A 20512-nucleotide genomic window follows, 5' to 3' on the forward strand; every position below is an offset into this window, starting at 1 on the left:
GGACTTCAGATGAAACAGGGTTCAAATCTAAATTTTGACTTTTATGATTTTGTGATCTTGGACATGCCTCATTTTCTTCATTTCTGAATTAAAAATAATAATACCTGTGGTAATGTAGATAAGGTATTTAATTGCTTTTGATATAAGACTTTGCTTTCTCAATAAAGGGTAGCTTTTTATTATTATCTGAGAATCTGTTAAATACCTAATAAGAATTGTTAGTCACTTTGGAGATCTAGAATTTTTTTTGGTGTGGTTTATTCTTTGCATTTCTTTATCAGTCATCATAGACAATATTTTTTATTTTTCTCTGATGGTTTTTGTTACAACACAGGTATTTAGATTTTTTATTTGAAAACTTTATTGGTACTATAGAAATTAATATCATTGAATTATCTCTTAAAAAGCTCATTGAGAATGCTAAACATACAAGAGAAAATGAACTAATAGCCAAGAGAGAGAAACTGATTTTGGAAATAGAAAAGGAATCACGCCGCATGGAGGAGTTTACAGAATTTGCCGAGCTAGAACGCATGCAACAGGTCTGATTTAGTATTTATGGCATTAGCTGTGGCTTACCCATAGATTAATAAGGACACTAACATAAATTTTAAAACATGGAAAAAATATGCTTACTATTGCAAAGACTTACTTCACTCTTAGGCCTAGAATTAGTACTATGTATGTGATTTTTTTATGACAACTTTTTATTTGTAGAGTAGGTGTAACCATATATTTTGTTCTCTATCATATAATGTTGTGAAGTTAATATTTTTAAATTTCTATATAAATATAAGGATATAGTCTTTGCAATATATCATCTCATTTTTATAACATCACTTGGGATTTTTTTTTTTTTTTTTTTGTAGTGCTGGGAAGCTAGGGATTGAACTCAGGGCTTTGTGCATGCGAGGCAAGCACTCTACCAATTGAGCTATATCCTCAGCCCCAACCTGGATGTTTTTTAAGGCAAAATTTTATTTGCTTTCAGTATGTGACAGATGTAAGACAACTACAAAAACGCATTCAGGAATCTGAAGAAGCAGTTCAGTTTATTAATAAAGAAGAGGAACTTTTCAAATGGGAATTGACAAAATATCCTGAACTGGATAAATTAAAAGTTAACATTGAGCCCTATCAGAAGTTTTTTAATTTTGTTTTGAAATGGCAACGAACAGAAAAACGGTAATTGCTGGTAATGTAATGAAAATTAAGCAAATGATGTATAAGAATATGTAAAATGTAAGTTGTTTTTATTTTTTTATTTTGGTTAAATGTTTAAAAGTAGGACTTATTCATTTTAATGAGAATCAAGTATATAAGAGGAGCCTCAGTGACGCTAATGTGTCACCTAACTTGATCAATATAATTTCTGAAGTATCATTTGGGTTTTCCAGAGTCAATTCACTTTATTATAAAATTAACTAACTTGACATATTTACATCAAATGTTAGATGAATGGGATAAATCTGTATTTTATTTAGGTAGTGTTAGTGTCTGGGAACGTATTTCCCATTGCTGTGCACAGACTTGTATTTATATGGGTCGATCTGCTAAATGTACCACCACAAGTTGTATAGGAAAAGATAGTATTTATTAAGAAATATAAAGTATATACAAAAGGAAAACCATCCCAGGTAGCATACCAACGCAGCACCGGAGAGACATCACGGGAATTTCGCAGCATACATAACCAAAGAAAGCAGTCTTGTCACCTTTGAGTGCTTCACATCTCTCTTAAATACACTGGAGAAAACATTTAAAGTTATTGTCTGGAGCCACTGGGCTCAGTGCCATCAGTACAGTTTGGTGTCCAGACCTGGATATGGCCAGGAGCCAGGCCTTGAGAGCAGAAACCAGATGTCTTTAAGTTTTTTTTTTTTTTCAATGTTCTGGGACAGAGTTTATCTGTCCTTGAACGGGGGCACTGCCAGACCACTAAGTTTCTCATGCAAGTTGTTTACTCCTTGCCCTGATTTCACTTTTCTAAGCACTCTTAAACAAGACTCCATTTTTCTCTACAGTTAGTTGCCCATTTGTAATCTAATGCATATTTTATCACATGCAGTGTAGTTAAAAGGATGATTTTAGTTCTCTGTACCGTCAGCTCTACCTGTGTCATTGAGAAAAACTAGTAACTGCTTTTGCTGTCATATATTTCCTTTACAAAAATGAGGGGTCAATATGGTACTACTTAATATAATATTTAAAATTTCAATCAGAAAAATTACATAAAAGAAGGAAATAAAAAGGGTAGAAATAGGAAAGAAAGAAGTCAAATTAGCACTCTTTGCAGATGAAATGAGCCTACTTACAAGACCCAAAAAGTTCTACCAGAAGACTTTTAGAATTGATAAATATAACAAAGTGGCAGGATATAAAGTTAACATACAAAAATCAATAACTTTTATATACTCTAATAATAAACCTGCTGAAAAATAAATTAGTAAAACAATTCCATTCACAATACCTTCAAAAAGTTTAAAAATCTAGAAATAAATCTAATCAAGGAGGTGAAAGTCCTCTAGATGAAAATTACAAAACACTGAAGAAATTGAAGAAGACACTAGAAAATGGAAAGATCTCCTATGTTCTAGAATAGGCAAAATTAATATTGTTAAAATGGCCATATTACCAAAAGTGATAGATTCAATGCAATCTCCAGTAAAATACCAATGACATTTTTCACAGACCTTTAAGAAATAGTCCTGAAATTTATATGGAAGAATAAACTTACAGAATAGCCAAAACAATTCTGAACAATAAAAACAATAAGAACATGTTGGGGTCTTTAGTCCCCTTGCTCTTCTTGATCAGCGACAAGGGAAGGGAGCACTCCCCAACAAGGCCATACTGGGAAAGGTAGGGCCCACTGACCACCTGCACCCAGCCCTCCAGGGGAGGACAATCACAGCAGGAACTTGTTTATTGAGGAAGTCACACAGTTTTTATGTAGGGAACCAATCAGCTTCAAGGTCAGCAAGGTGGGGGGGATGTCATGCAGGCGAGAGTCCCATAGAACTATATGGCAAGCACTGAGCTGATCACGTTTGTGGAACTGTGGTTAACCAATCCCTGACAGTTGTCCGATTTATTGTTAACTTTTGGAACCGCCTTTGAGGCCTTGATCTTGCTCACCTGCCAGGAAGTAAGGAGTCAGCCTGAGTTAGTTAACGTGTCATTAGTCCCAACAAGAACAGTGCCTGAGGTATCCCAATTCCTGACTTCAAATTGTACTTCAGAGTTACAGTAACAAAAACTGTATGATACTGGCATAAAAACAGACATATAGATAATGGAATAGACTAGAAACTATAGAGACAAACCTGCATGGATATAGTCATCTGATCCTTGACAAAAGTGTCAAAAACATGTTGGAGAAAAGACAGACTATAACAAATGGTGCTAGGAAAAATGAATATTTATACATGGAAGAATGAAACTTGATCCCTATCTCTTACCTTACACAAAAGTCAACTAAAAGTGAATCAAAGACCTGGGAATAAGACAAGAAACTATGTGACTGCCAGAGGGGGTCAACACTCTGACATATAGGTGCAGGCATCAACTTATTCAATAAGACCCCTGACGCTTAGGAAATAAAACCAAGAATTAATAAATGACATGGTATCAAATTAAAAGGCTCTGCACAGCAAAGGAAGCAATTGAGAGTATGAAGAAAGAGCATACAGAATAAGAGAAAATCTTTGCCAGCCACCTTCTGACAGAGAATTCATATCCAAAACACATAAAGAACTAAAAAACCTTAACATACATAAAAAATGCTTGTATAACCCAATCAATAAATGTATAAATGAACTAAACAATGAATATTTCTCAAAAGAAAATATACAAACAGCCAACAAATATATGAAAAAAAATTCAACATCTTCTCAATCAAGGAATGCAAAGAGAGATTTCATCTCACTTCAGTAAGAATAGCAATCATCAAGAATACAAATAATAAGTACTGGTGAGGTTGTGGGGGGAAAAGGAACTATTGTTGGTGGTATTATAAGTAAAACCACTGTGGAGATCATTTGGAGGTGCCTCAAAAGACTAGGAATGGAACCACCATATGAGCCGTTGTAGCACCCCTTGATATTTATCCAAAAGAATTTAAGTCAGTATACCGTAGCAATACATGCATATCCCTGTTTGTGGCAGAATAATTCACAATAGCCAAGTGTGAATGGACCAGCCTAGGTATCTATCAATGGATGAATAAAGAAAATGTGACATATATATGCAATTGAGTTTTACTCAACCATAAAGAAGAATGATAGTGTCATTTTCAGGAAAATGGTTGGAACTGGACAACATCATACTAAATGAGATTTTAGACTCAGAAAGTCAAAGGTCGTATGTATTCTCCCATGTTGAAGCTAGAGAGAAAAAGGGAAAGAAAAGGAACTTTATGAAAATTGAAGAGAGATCAGTAGAGTAGTAAAAGGAGATTGGGAAGAGGAGGTGAAGAAGGGAGGTATGGGAAATGAAGCAGACCAAATTATGCTATGTGCATGTATGAATATATCAGAGTGAATCCCACTGTTATGTATAATGATAATGTACCAGTAAAAATTAATTTTTAAAAATATATTTAGTTGTAGACAGACACAATACCTTTATTTATTTATTTATTTTTAATGTGGTGCTGAGGATCAAACACAGTGTTCACATGTGCTAGGCAAATGCTCTACAAATTGAGCTACAAATCCATCCCCAGTAAAAAAAAGAGTTTTCTAACCCAAAGACTCTCTAAGGCCTCTCATGGTCCAAAAGCCTAAGTTTAATACTACTTTTTCTTTTTCAATTCAGGTGGATGGATGGAGGGTTTTTGGACCTCAATGGGGAAAGCATGGAAGCTGATGTAGAAGAATTTTCCCGGGAGATTTTTAAGACATTGAAATTTTTCCAAATGAAACAAAAGAAAGAATTACAAGAAAAAAGAAAGGCAGCAAGGAAACGATCTCTGATAGAAGAGAAACCTGAAGAAGAACCAAAAGATAATCCTACAATCATTATGTGCGCTTCAGTAATGGAACAGATAAAGGCTTTTAAGGTATTTATTATGGCATTTAATATTATAATGTCTTCTCACATTGTGTTGCATATTATATAAAATATAAAATCTATCTTCTGACCTTACCTAGTTGTGAATAAAATGGGTTTGGTCAGTATCTAGATAGTCTTATCCTCAGTGGTCATCAAGATTGACCAATTCTAATACATCATCTCTCTGGACATAATAATTGGTTCAGGGATAGCCTGTAACACAAACTGGGTCAACTAGAGTTCTCTATGGAATTTTTGAACCTGATTCTGGAAAGGAGACTCTTTTTTCTTTACTCATAAGCTGTGAAGGTATGAGTTGTGAGTTCCCTGTAGCCACAAGGTAGCTGGTTTGAGAGAATGACATTGATACTTAAAGAAAAAGGAAATAAAGAGACCTCCTTAGGCTCCAGAATAGGTACTTGAGGCATTTATTTCTGCCACATCTCACTTTGAATCTGCAAGAAATATTCAATAGTGTCTTCCTCCTCCCGCTCTTTCCCCCCTTTTTTTAATGAGTGGATTGCATCTCTGTTAATGGTAATCAAAGGAATATAGACTGGGGATGGCATTGAGGAAAAATAACCAGAAAACAATTAGATTTTCAAAGTTTCTTTTCTGCCTCAACCTCTTGGTCAAGCTCTGACTCAATCCTACTTTCTATTCTGGACATGGGGAATATGAGAGTTGAGGGATCAATGTTGGGAGGAAGTGGCAAGGGCAAAGAGAAGGGACATTCCCCCTGTAGCTTTTTAAAAATTTTTTTGGTACCAGAGATTGAACTCAGGGTGCTTAACCACTGAGTCAGATCCCCAGGCCTTTTTACATTTTTTTTTTGTTTAGAAACAAGTGTTGCTAAGTTGCTTAGTGCCTGGCTGAGTTGCTAGGCAGTCTTTGAAGCTGTCTCAGCCTCCTGAGCCACTGGGGTAACAGCCATGGGCCCAGAGGCCCTGCCCCTCTCATCTTTTCAATTAAAAATGGTTGTGTGTTTGACTTTTTAGTGTCTTAGTTCCACATCTCTAGCCTCTCATCATGAATCAGCACTATTTAGGATAGTGTATAGAAAAAACTGATTAGGTGGTGAATATTAGTTGCATTTGGAGCTGATCAAAGAAAACATACATATAAAGCCAGATCTGGCAACATGGTGACAAAGGGTTCCTCTGGCCCACGAAAGGCAGAAGATGATTGCTCAGACTTATTATGGCATATTGCCTTCTGAAAATGACATCAAATCAGTAGGTGGAAAGCATAGGAAGATTATGTAACTTTAAAATTTACTAGAATAAAATTGTTAGCTTTCTATTACTGTAACAAAATATCTGACATCATCAACTTAAAACGATAGAGGTTTATTTTGGTTCATAGTTTCAGAGGTTTCATTTTATGTCCAGAAAGCAGTGAGAGGGTCGGGGAGGGAAGGGGAGAGAGAGAGAGAGAGAGGGGAGGGGGGGAGAGAGAGAAATAAACACAAACTAGGAGCCAGGAACAAACTTTCAACTAGGCCCCACCTCTTAAAGACTCCATTGTTTACCAATAGTACTACACACTGGGAACAAAACTTTTAACACCTGGGCCTCTGGAGGGACACTTACCCAAACAATAGCAAAAACTAAACAAAATGAAACAGCTTACCATTAGTTCGGTATAATTCAAACTTTGAATAATATTTTAGATGTTTTTTTCAGGATGAATACATTTAAAAATTTACACATTTGCAAAATACTTAGGAGGAAAAGTGGTTTTATTCCAGAAGTTGTTGACCCATAGATACTGAGTCTTAAGAATAACTCAAGAAATACCTGGTAGAACTGTTTCCATCAAGTACTAATGAAGAGAAATTAAAAGATTTGGAAGCAAAATCAAAACTGAATCCAGAAAATTTGATTTATTATGAGATTTTTAAATTTCTTTCCTACGGAAACCATTGAAATCTGTCCCTTCACATAACAATGCTTGATAAATATAAAAGACAGTCACAACTAGCTATAAGTATACAAAGCGTGTAGACCTTCCAAATGATTAAATGCAGATGGTTGAATGATTTTTCTAGTGCTATTCACATTTTAGAGCTTGTTAAGGACAAAGCTCATAAGGAAGTCTGTTCCTTATGTCAACAGGGGCTTAGATCAACATTAAATGAATTAGGATTCTTCAGTCCAGAGCAAGTGGTCCTTGACAAAAGTATTAAGTCCATGGATCTATTTCCCAAGGATTTATTGATATTGCTTCTTGATAGTAAACAGTTACCTGGAAAAATCTTCTGTTACCCTATTTGAATAAGTTTCTCTTTATTGAGTAGCAGATCGTGTAAGGGTAACTTGGAATAAAAAAGGAAAACTTGGAATATAAAAAGGAAATGAATTTGAACTAAAAGCAAAAATTCAATGTCCTTATTAAGCAAAATACAAAGTTTACTAATGGGGCTGGGATTGTAGCTCAGTGGTAGAGTGTTTGCCTAGCATGTGTGAAGCACTGGGTTCCATCTTCCACATAAAAATAAATAAAGGTATTGTGTCCATCTACAACTAAAAAAATTTTTTTAAAAGTTTACTAGATTATGGTCCTACAATTTTAAAAGTTTATTAAATTATTATTTACATGAAATATAAACATAACTCATACAAAAATGAAAAGTGTCTAATATTGTATTTTGTTTATTAGAATCTAGAAGTTGGTAAGACTACTTCAAAAAGCATTTGAAGAGATGAGCATTTATAGATAATTTTTTTTGTATTTCTTTTTTTTTTTAATTGTAAACAAATGGGATACATGTTGTTTCTGTTTGTACATGGAGTAAAGGCGTATCATTTGTGTAATCATAAATTTACATAGAGTAATGTTGTTTGATTCATTCTGTTATTTTTTCTCTTCCCCCCACCCCTCCCACCCCTCTTTTCCCTCTATACAGTCCTTCCTTCCTCCATTCTTGCCGCCCTCCCTAACCCTAACTCTAACCCTAACACTAACCCCTCCCTCCCCCCATTATGTGTCATCATCCACTTATTAGCGATATCATTCGTCCTTTGGTTTTTTTGAGACTGGCTTATCTCACTTAGCATGATATTCTCCAATTTCATCCATTTGCCTGCAAATGCCATAATTTTATCATTCTTTATGGCTGAGTAATATTCCATTGTGTATATATGTGTGTATATATATATATATATATATATATATATATATATATATATATATATCTCACAGTTTCTTTATCCATTCATCAGTTGAAGGACATCTAGGTTCACAATCTGGCTATTGTGAATTGAGCAGCTATGAACATTGATGTGGCTGTATCTCTGCAGTATGCTGATTTTAAGTCCTTTGGGTATAGCTGAGGAGTGGGATAGCTGGGTCAAATGGTGGTTCCATTCCAAGTTTTCTGAGGAATCTCCACACTGCTTTCCAGAGTGGCTGCACTAATTTGCAGTCCCACCAGCAATGTAAGAGTGTACCTTTTTCCCCACATCCTCTCCAACACCTATTGTTGCTTATGTTCTTGATAATCGCCATTCTAATTGGGGTGAGATGGAATCTTAGTGTAGTTTTGATTTGCATTTCTCTTATTACTAAAGATGTTGAACATTTTTTCATATATCTGTTGATTGCTTGTACATCTTCTTCCGTGAAGTGTCTGTTCATTTCCTTAGCCCATTTGTTGATTGGGTTATTTGTATTCTTGGTGTAGAGTTTTTTGAGTTCTTTATATATTCTGGAAATTAGTGCTCTATCTGAAGTGTGAGAGGCAAAAATATTCTCCCACTCTGTAGGCTCTTTCTTCGCATTGCTGATAGTTTCCTTTGCTGAGAGAAAGCTATTTAGTTTAAATCTATCCCAATTATTGATTCTTGCTTTTATTTCTTGTGCTATGGGAGTCCTGTTAAGGAAGTCTGATCCTAAGCCAACAAGTTGAAGATTTGGACCTACTTTTTGTTCTATAAGATGCAGGGTCTCTGGTCTGATTTCAAGGTCGTTGATCCATTGTGAGTTGAGTTTTGTGCAGGGTGAGAGACAGGGGTTTAGTTTCATTCTGTTGCATATGGTTTTCCAGTTTTCCCAGCACCATTTGTTGAAGAGGCTATCTTTTCTCCATTGCATATTTTTGGCCCCTTTGTCTAGTATGAGAAAATTGTATTTATTTGGGTTTTTGTCCGTGTCCTCTATTCTGTACCATTGATCTACCTGTCTATTTTGGTGCCAATACCATGCTTATAGATAATTTAATAAAGAAGTGTTAAATAAAAATTGTTAGTATTGATATAAGAGCAAGTAATGTCATATAGGATAATGAGCCATAACATGTGGAGATAGCATTTATAGTTGACAGAAATTGTTTGCATCTCTGCCAAACAAAAGCAAACATGTAAGTATAGTCTGTGACCTTTTAGTAAATAGTAAACAGTGAGTTGAATAGAGTAGTCTTTAAACATAAGGACAACTACCACTTCCTACCCTGCCCCAGGTTTTAAATAAATTTTGGTAACACCTGTTGAAAAACTAAAAAATTTGATCCTAGTACCCTACATAGCACACAATGGAAAGAAATTGAAGTGGGGTAATGTTCCTTGACTGCTTTCATGTTTAAAAAAATTGTTACATACTTATAATTGCAATAATTTTACCAGTAGTTAGCTGTTTTTCTTTTTTATTGGCTTGTATTTTTTTATAATGGCTTTATTGAGATATAATATACCCTAAAATCCACCCTTTAAAATATAATCAGTGACTTTTTAAAAAGTCAGTGTCATGCAGCCATGACTGTCTTTTAATTTTTGAACATCTTCATTGTTCTAAAAACTAAATCAACAGATGTTAGCAGTCACTCTTCCATTCCTTCCTCCTCCTAGGCATAGCAACTACTAAATCACTTTCTCTATGAATTTGTTTATTTTATAATGTTATATAAATGAAATCATATGTGACTTTTGTGACTTCTTCCATTTAGCATGTTTGCAAGGTATATCCATGTTGTAGCGTTTTAGTACTTCATTCATGACTATTGATGAATAATATTTCATTGTATGGGTATACTGCAACTTGTTTATCCAGTCATTAATTGATGGACATTTGCATTTTCATTTTTTGGCTATTGAAAATACTACTGCTATGAACATTCGTGTACAACACATACATGTGAATATGTTTCACTTTTTTTTTTTTTTTTCAAGTATGTTATCAAGATTTTTTTTTTTTTTATTTTTTTATTGTAAACAAATGGGATACATGTTGTTTCTCTGTTTGTACATGGCACAAAGGCATACCATTTGTGTAATCATAAATTTACATAGAGTAATGTTGTTTGATTCATTCTGTTATTTTTTCCCTTCCCCCCACCCCTCCCACCCCTCTTTACCCTCTATACAGTCCTTCCTTCCTCCATACTTGCCCCCCTCCCTAACCCTAACTCTAACCCTAACACTAACCCTTCCCTCCCCCTCATTATGTGTCATCTTCCACTTATTAGCGATATCATTCGTCCCTTGGCTTTTTGAGATTGGCTTATCTCACTTAGCATGATATTCTCCAATTTCATCCATTTGCCGGCAAATGCCATCATTTTATCATTCTTTATGGCTGAGTAATATTCCATTGTATATATATACCACAGTTTCTTTATCCACTCATCAATTGAAGGGCATCTAGGTTGGTTCCATAGTCTGGCTATTGTGAATTGAGCAGCTATGAACATTGATGTGGCTGTATCTCTGTAGTATGCTGATTTTAAGTCCTTTGGGTATAGGCCAAGGAGTGGGATAGCTGGGTCAAATGGAGGGTCCATTCCGAGTTTTCTAAGGAATCTCCACACTGCTTTCCAGAGTGGCTGCACTAATTTGCAGCCCCACCAGCAATGTAAGAGTGTACCTTTCTCCCCACATCCTCGCCAACACCTGTTGTTGCTTGTATTCTTGATAATCGCCATTCTAATTGGGGTGAGATGGAATCTTAGGGTAGTTTTGATTTGCATTTCTCTTATTACTAGAGATGTTGAACATTTTTCCATATGTTTGTTGATTGCTTGTAGATCTTCTTCTGTGAAGTGTCTATTCATTTCCTTAGCCCATTTGTTGATTGGGTTATTTGTATTCTTTGTAGAGTTTTTTGAGTTCTTTATAGATTCTGGAGATTAGCGCTCTGTCTGAAGTATGATTGGCAAAGATATTCTCCCACTCTGTAGTCTCTTTCTTCGCATTGCTGATAGTTTCCTTTGCTGAGAGAAAGCTTTTTAGTTTGAATCTATCCCAGTGGTTGATTCTAGCTTTTATTTCTTGTGCTATGGGAGTCCTGTTAAGGAAGTCTGATCCTAGACCAATAAGGTGAAGATTTGGACCTACTTTTTCTTCTATAATCTGCAGGGTCTCTGGTCTGATTCCGAGGTCCTTAATCCATTTTGAGTTTAGTTTCGTGCATGGTGAGAGATATGGGTTTAGTTTCATTCTGTTGCATATGGATTTCCAATTCTCCCAGCACCATTTGTTGAAGAGGCTATCTTTTCTCCATTGCATATTTTTGGCACCTTTGTCTAGTATGAGAAAATTGTATTTATTTGGGTTTGTGTCCGTGTCCTCTATTCTGTACCATTGATCTACCTTTCTATTTTGGTACCAATACCATGCCGTTTTTGTTACTATTGCTTTGTAGTAGAGTTGAAGATCTGGTATTGCAATACCCCCTGTTTCACTCTTCCTGCTAAGGATTGCTTTAGCTATTCTGGGTTTCTTATTCTTCCAGATGAATTTCATGATTGCTTGCTCTATTTCTGTAAGGTACGTCATTGGGATTTTAATTGGAATTGCATTGAATTTGTATAGCACTTTAGGTAGTATGGCCATTTTGACAATATTAATTCTTCCTATCCAAGAACATGGAAGATCTTTCCATCTTCTAAGGTGTTCTTTAATTTCTTTCTTTAGTGTTGTATAGTTCTCATTGTAGAGGTCTTTCACCTCTTTTGTGAGATTGATTCCCAAGTATTTTATTTTTTTCGAGGCTATTGTGAATGGGGTAGTTTTCCTAATTTCTCTTTCTGAAGATTCATCACTTATGTATAAAAATGCGTTGGATTTATGGGCATTGATCTTGTAACCTGCTACTTTACTGAATTCACTTATGAGTTCTAAGAGTTTTCTGGTGGAATTTTCAGGTTCCTCTAAATATATAATCATGTCATCAGCGAACAGGGATAGTTTGAGTTCTTCTTTTCCAATTCGTATCCCTTTAATTTCTTTGGTTTGTCTAATTGCTCTGGCCAGAGTCTCAAGAACGATGTTGAATAGAAGTGGTGAAAGAGGGCATCCCTGCCTTGTTCCAGTTTTTAGGGGGAATGCTTTCAGTTTTTCACCATTTAGAATGATATTAGCCATGGGCTTAGCATAGATGGCCTTTACAATGTTAAGGAATGTTCCCACTATCCCTATTTTTTCTAGTGTTTTGAGCATGAAGGGGTGTTGTATTTTATCAAATGCTTTTTCTGCATCTATTGAAATAATCATGTGATTCTTGACTTTAAGTCTATTAATATGGTGAATTACGTTTATTGATTTCCTGATGTTGAACCAACCTTGCATACCTGGGATGAAGCCCACTTGATCATGGTGCACTATCTTTTTAATATGTTTTTGTATGCGATTTGCTAAAATTTTGTTGAGAATTTTTGCGTCGATGTTCATTAAGGATATTGGTCTGAAATTTTCTTTCCTTGATGAGTCTCTGTCTGGTTTAGGTATCAGGGTGATATTGGCTTCATAGAATGAGTTTGGGAGGGTTCCCTCCTCTTCTATTTTATGAAATACTTTGAGAAGTATTGGAATGAGCTCTTCTTTAAGGTTTTGTAGAACTCGGCTGAGAACCCATCTGGTCCCGGACTTTTCTTTGTTGGAAGGCTTTTGATGACTTCTTCTATTTCAGTACTTGAAATTGGTCTATTTAAATTGTGTATGTCCTCCTCGTTCAGTTTAGGCAATTCATATGTCTCTAGAAACCTGTTGATGTCTTCGAAATTTTCTATTTTGTTGGAGTATAGATTTTCAAAATAGCTTCTAATTATGTTTTGTATTTCAATACTGTCTGTTGTGATATTTCCTTGTTCATTCCGAATTTTAGTGATTTGGGTTTTCTCTCGTCTTCTCTTTGTTAGTGTGGCTAAAGGTTTATCAATTTTGTTTATTTTTTCGAAGAACCAACTATTTATTTTGTCAATTTTTTGTATTGTTTCTTTTGTTTCAATTTCATTGATTTCGGCTCTGAGTTTAACTATTTCCTGTCTTCTACTACTTTTGGTGTTGTTCTGTTCTTCTTTTTCTAGGGCTTTGAGCTGTAGCGTTAGGTCGTTTATTTGTTGAGTTTTACTTCTTTTATTAAATGCTGTCCATGAAATAAATTTCCCTCTAAGTACTGCTTTCATAGTGTCCCAGAGATTTTGATATGATGTTTCTTTGTTCTCATTTACCTCTAAGAATTTTTTAATTTCCTTCCTAATATCTTCTGTTATCCATTCATCATATAATAGCATATTGTTTAATCTCCAGATGTTGGAATAGTTTCTGTGTTTTACTCTTTCATTTATTTCCAACTTCAATCCATTATGATCTGATAGAATACATGGTAGTGTCTCTATCTTCTTGTATTTGCTAACATTAGCTTTGTGGCATAATATATGGTCTATTTTAGAGAAGGATCCATGTGCTGCTGAGAAGAAAGTGTATTCGCTCTTGGTTGGATGGTATATTCTATAAATGTCCGTTAAGTCTAAATTATTGATTGTGTTATTGAGATCTATGGTTTCTTTGTTCAATTTTTGTCTGGAAGATCTGTCCAGTGGTGAGAGAGGTGTGTTAAAATCACCTAGTATTATTGTGTTATGGTCTATTTGGTTTCTGAAATTGAGGAGGATTTGTTTGACATACATGGATGAGCCACTGTTTGGGGCATAGATGTTTATGATTGTTATATCTTGGTGATTTATGCTTCCCTTAAGCAGTATGAAATGACCTTCTTTATCCCTTCTGACTAACTTTGGCTTGAAGTCCACACTATCGGAAATGAGGATGGATACTCCAGCTTTTTTGCTGAGTCCATGCGCATGGTATGTTTTTCCCCATCCTTTCACCTTTAGTCTATGGGTATCTTTTTCTATGAGGTGAGTCTCTTGCAGGCAACATATTGTTGGATCTTTCTTTTTAATCCAATCTGCCAGTCTATGTCTTTTGATTGATGAATTCAGGCCATTAACATTCAGGGTTATTATAGAGATATGATTTGGTTTCCCGGTCATTTGGTTCATTTTTTAAATTCTATTTATTTATTTCTTTGACACAACTTGTTTCCTCCTTTATTTGACAATTCCTTTAGGATAATTCCTCCCTTTGCTGATTTGCTGCTTTGTTTTTCATCTCTTCCTCATGGAATATTTTGCTGAGAATGTTTTGTAATGCTGGCTTTCTTTTTGTAAATTCTTTTAGCTTTTGTTTATCATGGAAGGATTTTATTTCATTGTCAAATTTGAAGGTAAGTTTTGCTGGGTATAAGATTCTTGGTTGGCATCCATTTTCTTTCAGGGCTTGAAAAATGTTGTTCCAGGCCCTTCTAGCTTTTAGGGTCTGGATTGAAAAGTCTGCTGATATCCATATTGGTTTCCCCCTGAATGTAATTTGGTTCTTTTCTCTCGCAGCTTTTAAAATTCTGTCTTTATTTTGTATGTTAGGTATTTTCATTATAATGTGCCTTGGTGTGGGTCTGTTGTCATTTTGTGTATTTGGAGTCCTATAAGCCTCTTGAACTTGATTTTCCATTTCATTCTTCAGATTTGGGAAATTTTCTGATATTATTTCATTGAATAAATTGTTCATTCCTTTGGCTTGTTTCTCTAGGCCTTCCTCAATCCCAATAATTCTTAAATTTGGCCTTTTCATGATATCCCATAGTTCTTGTAGATTCTGTTCATGATTTCTTACCATCTTCTCTGTTTGTTCAACTTTGTTTTCAAGGTTAAATATTTTGTCTTCAATGTCTGAGGTTCTGTCTTCCAGGTGTTCTATCCTATTGGATATGCTTTCTATGGAGTTCTTAATTTGGTTTATTGTTTCTTTCATGTCAAGGATTTCTGTTTGGTTTTTTTTCAATATCTCTAACTCTTTATTGAAATGATCTTTTGCTTCCTGTATTTGCTCTTTTAACTGTCGATTGGTGCGATCATTCAATGCTTGCATTTGCTCTTTCATCTCATCGTTTGCTTCTCTGATCATTTTAATTATGTACATTCTGAACTCCTTTTCTGTCATTTCTTCTGCCATGCTGTCATTGGGTTTTATTGATGTAACATCTAGATTTGTTTGCAGCATTTTCTTTCCTTGTTTTCTCATATTGTTCAGGTATCAGTTGACTGCTGAGATATTGCAGATTTCCTCTATTGACTTACAATGTCCCTGAAGATTTCTATATATAATCCCCCCTTAGCCTTCAGTAGGCTGAAGTCTTGGAGGAAGTTGATAATGCGGAGCTCCACAAGGAAGCTGCCTCTCTAGGAGTGGTGGCCTTCAGGAGGGGTATAATCCCTGCTAGTGGGCAGAGGTGCCTCCACTTGTTGACCAATGGTCATCCAAAGGGGACCTAGGCTGCGGGCTGAGGCAAGGCCTGTTTGGGCCTGAGTCTCTAGTTTTACCGTCCTTGTGGGGAAACCTCACCCGGCAGGGAAGACTCACCTGGTGGGGAGGTCTCGCTGGTCAGTACCCTCCTAGAGGTTCCCCTCAATTACAGCTACCACCTGGGCTGGGCTGCCTTCCTCTGCAAAGTTCTCAGGGGCCCGGCCCTACCTCCTGGGCCTGGGAGCCTCACCCTTTGCATGAATCTCCTTAGGCTGCCCCTCCTCAGAGAATATGCCCTCAGGCCTGGAACCTTAGCTCCGCCCTAAGCCTGTCTCTGTGCGGCTCTTCCACCCAGAAGCCTCCTAGATCCTGGGACCCTGCTCTGCCCCTAATTGCCTGGCTATGCGGCCCCTCCTCTGAGCAGCCACCTGGGGCCCCGTACAATCTCTCTGAGTCCCAGAGACCCGCCACACGCCCCTTCCTCCAGACAGCTGCCCAGTATTCCGGTGCGGTCACTAGGAGTCCAAGAAACTCACTGCGTGCCTCCACCTCCCACCAACCAACCGTAGCCCTGGGCAATCAATCACTCCGAGTCGAAGTGACCCTCCCCGTTCCTCCTCCTTCTCCAGATAACCCCCCGAGTGTTCAGGAGTGGTCGCTCTGGGTGGCTCTGAATCCACGTGACCCGCTGCACGGGTCCTATGGGCAACCGCCCGGAGCTCTTGGTGCGGCCACTCAAGACCAAGCGACCCACCACGCTTCCTCTCCAGGCAGCCCCCCTGTGTTCAGGCGCTGTCCCTTTAAGTCCAAACAACTCACCCCTCGCCTTCTCCTCTGAGCAGCTGCCTGGAGCGCCAATGCAGTCACTGCGAGTCCAAAGGACCCGCCGCGCTTCTCCTCCTCCTCCGAGCAGGCCCCGGGGTTCAGAAGTGGTCCGAGTCCAAACAGCCCGCCACGCAGCCTCTCCTCTGGCAACCGCCTGTAGCTCTGGTGCAGTCTCTCCGAATCCAAGTGGCCACGCTCCTCCTCCTCCTCCTCAGGGCAGGCCCTGGTGTCCTGAGTCCACACAGCTCTCCTCGCCACTCCTCCCCTGGGCAGCCGCCGGATCCCCAGTGGTTGCTCCGAGTCCCAGCGCTGTGCCGAGTGGCCTCCTTTTCGGCGCTCCTAGTTGTCCGAGTTCACTGCTCCAGCGGGGGGAGGGGCGTCTCACTGGCAGCTCTACTTCACAAAGTTTCCTGCGTTCCGGGACCACTGTCCCATCCGGGACGCCTCCCCAATGGGAGAGACTCACCCGGCTGCTTTGAGTTGGTCCCAAGTGTCTCAATATCTCCTCTTTTGAATCCTGAGTCCTGGAGCAACATGAAATGCAGCCACCCTCTAGGCCGCCATCTTGAAACCTCTATGTTTCACTTTTTTGAGTATATATCTCAGGGTAGAATTGCAGGGTCACATGGTCATTTAATGTTTAACTTTTGAAGAACTACTGAACAGTTTTAGAGTGGCTATACCATTTTATATTAACATCAGCAATGCATGAAGATTCCAATTTGTCTATGTCCTAGTCAATACTTGTTATTGTTTATCTTTTTAATTATTGCCATCATACTGGGTATGAAATTGTATCACCTTCGGGTTTAGATTTGTATTTACCTAATGGATCATGCTGAGCATCTTTTCATGTGTTTTTGGTCATTTGTATGTCATCTTTGGAGAAATACTATTCAAATCCTTTGTCCATTTAATTGGACTATTTGTCTCTTTTTGAATTTTAGTTCTTTAATATATTCTAGATGTAAATCTCAGGTTTTTTGAAATAACAGTTTCTCTCATTTAGTGGGTTATCTTTTCATGTTTTACTTTTTTGGGGGATTGAATCCAGGGGTGTTTTTATCACTGACCTACATCCCCAGTCCATTTTATTTTATTTTATGTGCACATAGAGTATATGTCTATTTATTTAGGTCTTCTTTAATTTTAAACAATTATTTGTAATTTTTACTCTATAAGTCTTATACTTTTTATTCTTTCATTTTGAAGTACCATGGCATTGAACCCAGGGAGCTCTACCAGTGAACTACATCCACAACCCTTTTAACTTTGAGACAGGGTCTTGTTAAATTGCCATGCTGGGCTTGAACTTGTGATCTTCCTGCCTCAGTTTCTGAAGTCTTTAGGATTATACGCATTGCCATTTTGTCTTGCTAAGTCTTGCACTTCTTTCATTTAATTTATTCATAAGTATTTTATTCTTCTTGATGCTATGATGTGTGATACTTTCCCCCCACTTCTATTTTTGGATTGCTTAAATATTTGATTTTTATGTATTGATCTTGTATCTTGCAACCTTGATTTTTAGTTCTCAATTTTTTCTTTCCACATTTCTAATTGGTATATTATAGTTATACATAATGATGGAATTTGTTGTTAGATATTCACACATGCACATGATGTAGCAATATAATTTAGCCAGTTTTCATCTTCATGAGATCCCTGTTCCTCCCACCTCCACTATCTTTTTCTTCCTCTCTAGCTTCCATATATGGGAGAAAACATGACTTTTGACCTTCTGAGTTGGCTTATTTTCCGTCACATAATGGTCTCTAGTTCCATCCATTTTCCTGCAAATTACATAATTTTTGGTATATAAACCACACTTTATTCATTCATCTGTTGATGAACACCTAAGCTGATTCCCTAATTTGGCTACTATAAATTGTGCTGCTTTGAACATGGATGTACATGTATCACTATAGTATGATGACTTTAATTCTTTAGGCTAAATACTGAGGAATAGTATGTAGCCTCAGTCTCAGTCTGTCATCTCTCTCTCTCTGTCTTTGTCTCTGTCTCTCTTTAATCGGGGATTGAACTCAGTCACTTTACTGAGTCAGTCATTTTTATTTTTTATTTTGAGACAGGGTCTCGATAAGTTGCTTAGGGTCTTGCAAAGTTGTTGAGGCTGGTTTCAAACTTGGAATCCTCCTGACTCAGCCTCCCAAGTCACTGTGATTATAGGAGTGTGCCATTGCACCCAGCTGTAGTTCTCATTTTTTAAAACGAATTGCTTAAGATTTTCTATATTGAAGATCATGCCATCTGAGAATGGAGATTCTTACTCCTTTCAAATCTAAATGCTTTTTTCTCCATTTGCTAAATTAGCTTGGATATTGATATTAGGTAGGGTCTAATAATGCAGTTTTTTTCCCTCTAGGTCTCTCAAATTGACTTTTGGCCATATCTAATAGTTAATTTCATTAGTGAAATTGAACATTGTTTGCATGCATAGAATGGATACAAATAAAATTAAATCCAGAAAATATTTGACCACCACTGAAAGGATATTTTTTATGTGTCAAGGGGCAAGGATAAATAAGAAATGGTTCTTGCACATCAGCGAGAATAAAATGTGGTAGAAAAATAGACTTTGGACAACTAGTACAAGGTGATAGAATGAAGAAATTCTTTTTTAAAAAAATATTTTTTAGTTGTAGATTAACACAGTACCTTTATTTTTTTATATTTATGTGATGCTGTGGATTGAACCCAGTGCTTCACATGTGCTAGGCAAGTGCTCTACCACTGAGCCACATTCTCAGCCCTGAATGAATTAATTCTTAAGTAGAGTATATCAGTATCCTGTGAGAGAATAGGGCCTGGAGTAATTAATTTTGCCATTTGGAGAACAGGTAAGGCTTTTTTTTTTTTTTTTTTTTTTAAATGGAGGTGGATCAGAAAAATAAGTGTGATTTTAAGGCTTTGGATTGGGAAGAGGGACAGATAAGTACTCTTTTTTCTCAACACTTTTATTATCTAATACTTGAAGAATATATATAACACATAAGTACAGTAAGAAAATGAACAGTCATGACTCCTTTCCTCCTTCGATTACTAATACTGTTGTTTTCCTTCTGTGCATTTCTTCCTTATTTTATCCCTTTAATTCCTCTTAAAGTTAAATGTGTCATAATTTTGTTTTCGTTTCCTTTACTTTTTTGTTTTAATCAAATTTGAATTTAATAGTTTATAAAATCATATCAAAATATGTCATCCATATGTAGTTTTATGTTATTATTAATACTTTTTTCAGCTTTGGTGAAATATAATTGACAATATATATAAATTTAAGGTTTACAATATGATTATTTGATTATGTAGATATTATGAAATGATTACCACAATCCAGTAACATACATCCATTACCTCACATAGTTACCTTTTTTAAATGTTCTCACCATTAAAATTTATAGTTAACAAGTATTGTTAACTATAGTCACCGTGCTCTATTTTAGATCCCTAAAACTAATTCATCTTTCAAGTGAAAGTTTGTATTCTTTGACCAACATTTCTTCATTGCCCTAACCCTGAAAATCACTGCTCTATCAGTTGTTATGACTTTAACTGTTTTACATTCTACATGCAACTGAGATCATGTAATATATGTCATCTCTTTCTGAGTTATTTCACTCTTAATGCCCTCAGGATTCATCCATATTGTCTGTTATGTGTACGTGTATACACATATATGCCTCATTTTCTTTATCCATTCATTTTTGGTGAGTATTTAGGTGATTTTCATGGTTAGCTATTGTGAATAATGCTGAAGTGAACATGGATGTACAAATATCTCTTCAAGATACTCATTTCGTTTTCTTTAGATTTGTATACACAGAAGTGAGGTTACTAGTTCATGTGGTAGTTCTAATTTTAATTTTCTGAGGAACCTGTTTTTATAATGGTTGTACTAATTTCTGTCCCCACCAGCAGAGTCCATAAGAATTTCATTTTCTCCACATCCTTGCCAACACTTTTATCTTTTTGCCATTCTAACCGATGTATAGTATGGATCTGTAATGTCCCCCAAAGGCTCGTGTGTTGATGGA

The 20512-nt window shown here is 36.5% G+C and overlaps 1 protein-coding gene across 1 annotated transcript in view; it reads left to right on the top strand.

Annotated features, from left to right (window-relative positions):
• Positions 1–20512, top strand: part of LOC306647289 (dynein axonemal heavy chain 12-like) — a 332440-nt gene that overhangs the window by 54959 nt on the left and 256969 nt on the right. Inside the window, 3 exon segments of the mRNA XM_079116520.1 lie at positions 408–542; positions 992–1185; positions 4819–5062. Of these exon segments, the coding sequence (XP_078972646.1) occupies positions 408–542; positions 992–1185; positions 4819–5062 (573 nt within the window).

Source organism: Sciurus vulgaris, assembly GCF_902686455.1.
Source record: "Sciurus vulgaris genome assembly, chromosome: 16".
In the NCBI taxonomy this organism is placed as follows: Eukaryota; Metazoa; Chordata; class Mammalia; order Rodentia; family Sciuridae; genus Sciurus; species Sciurus vulgaris.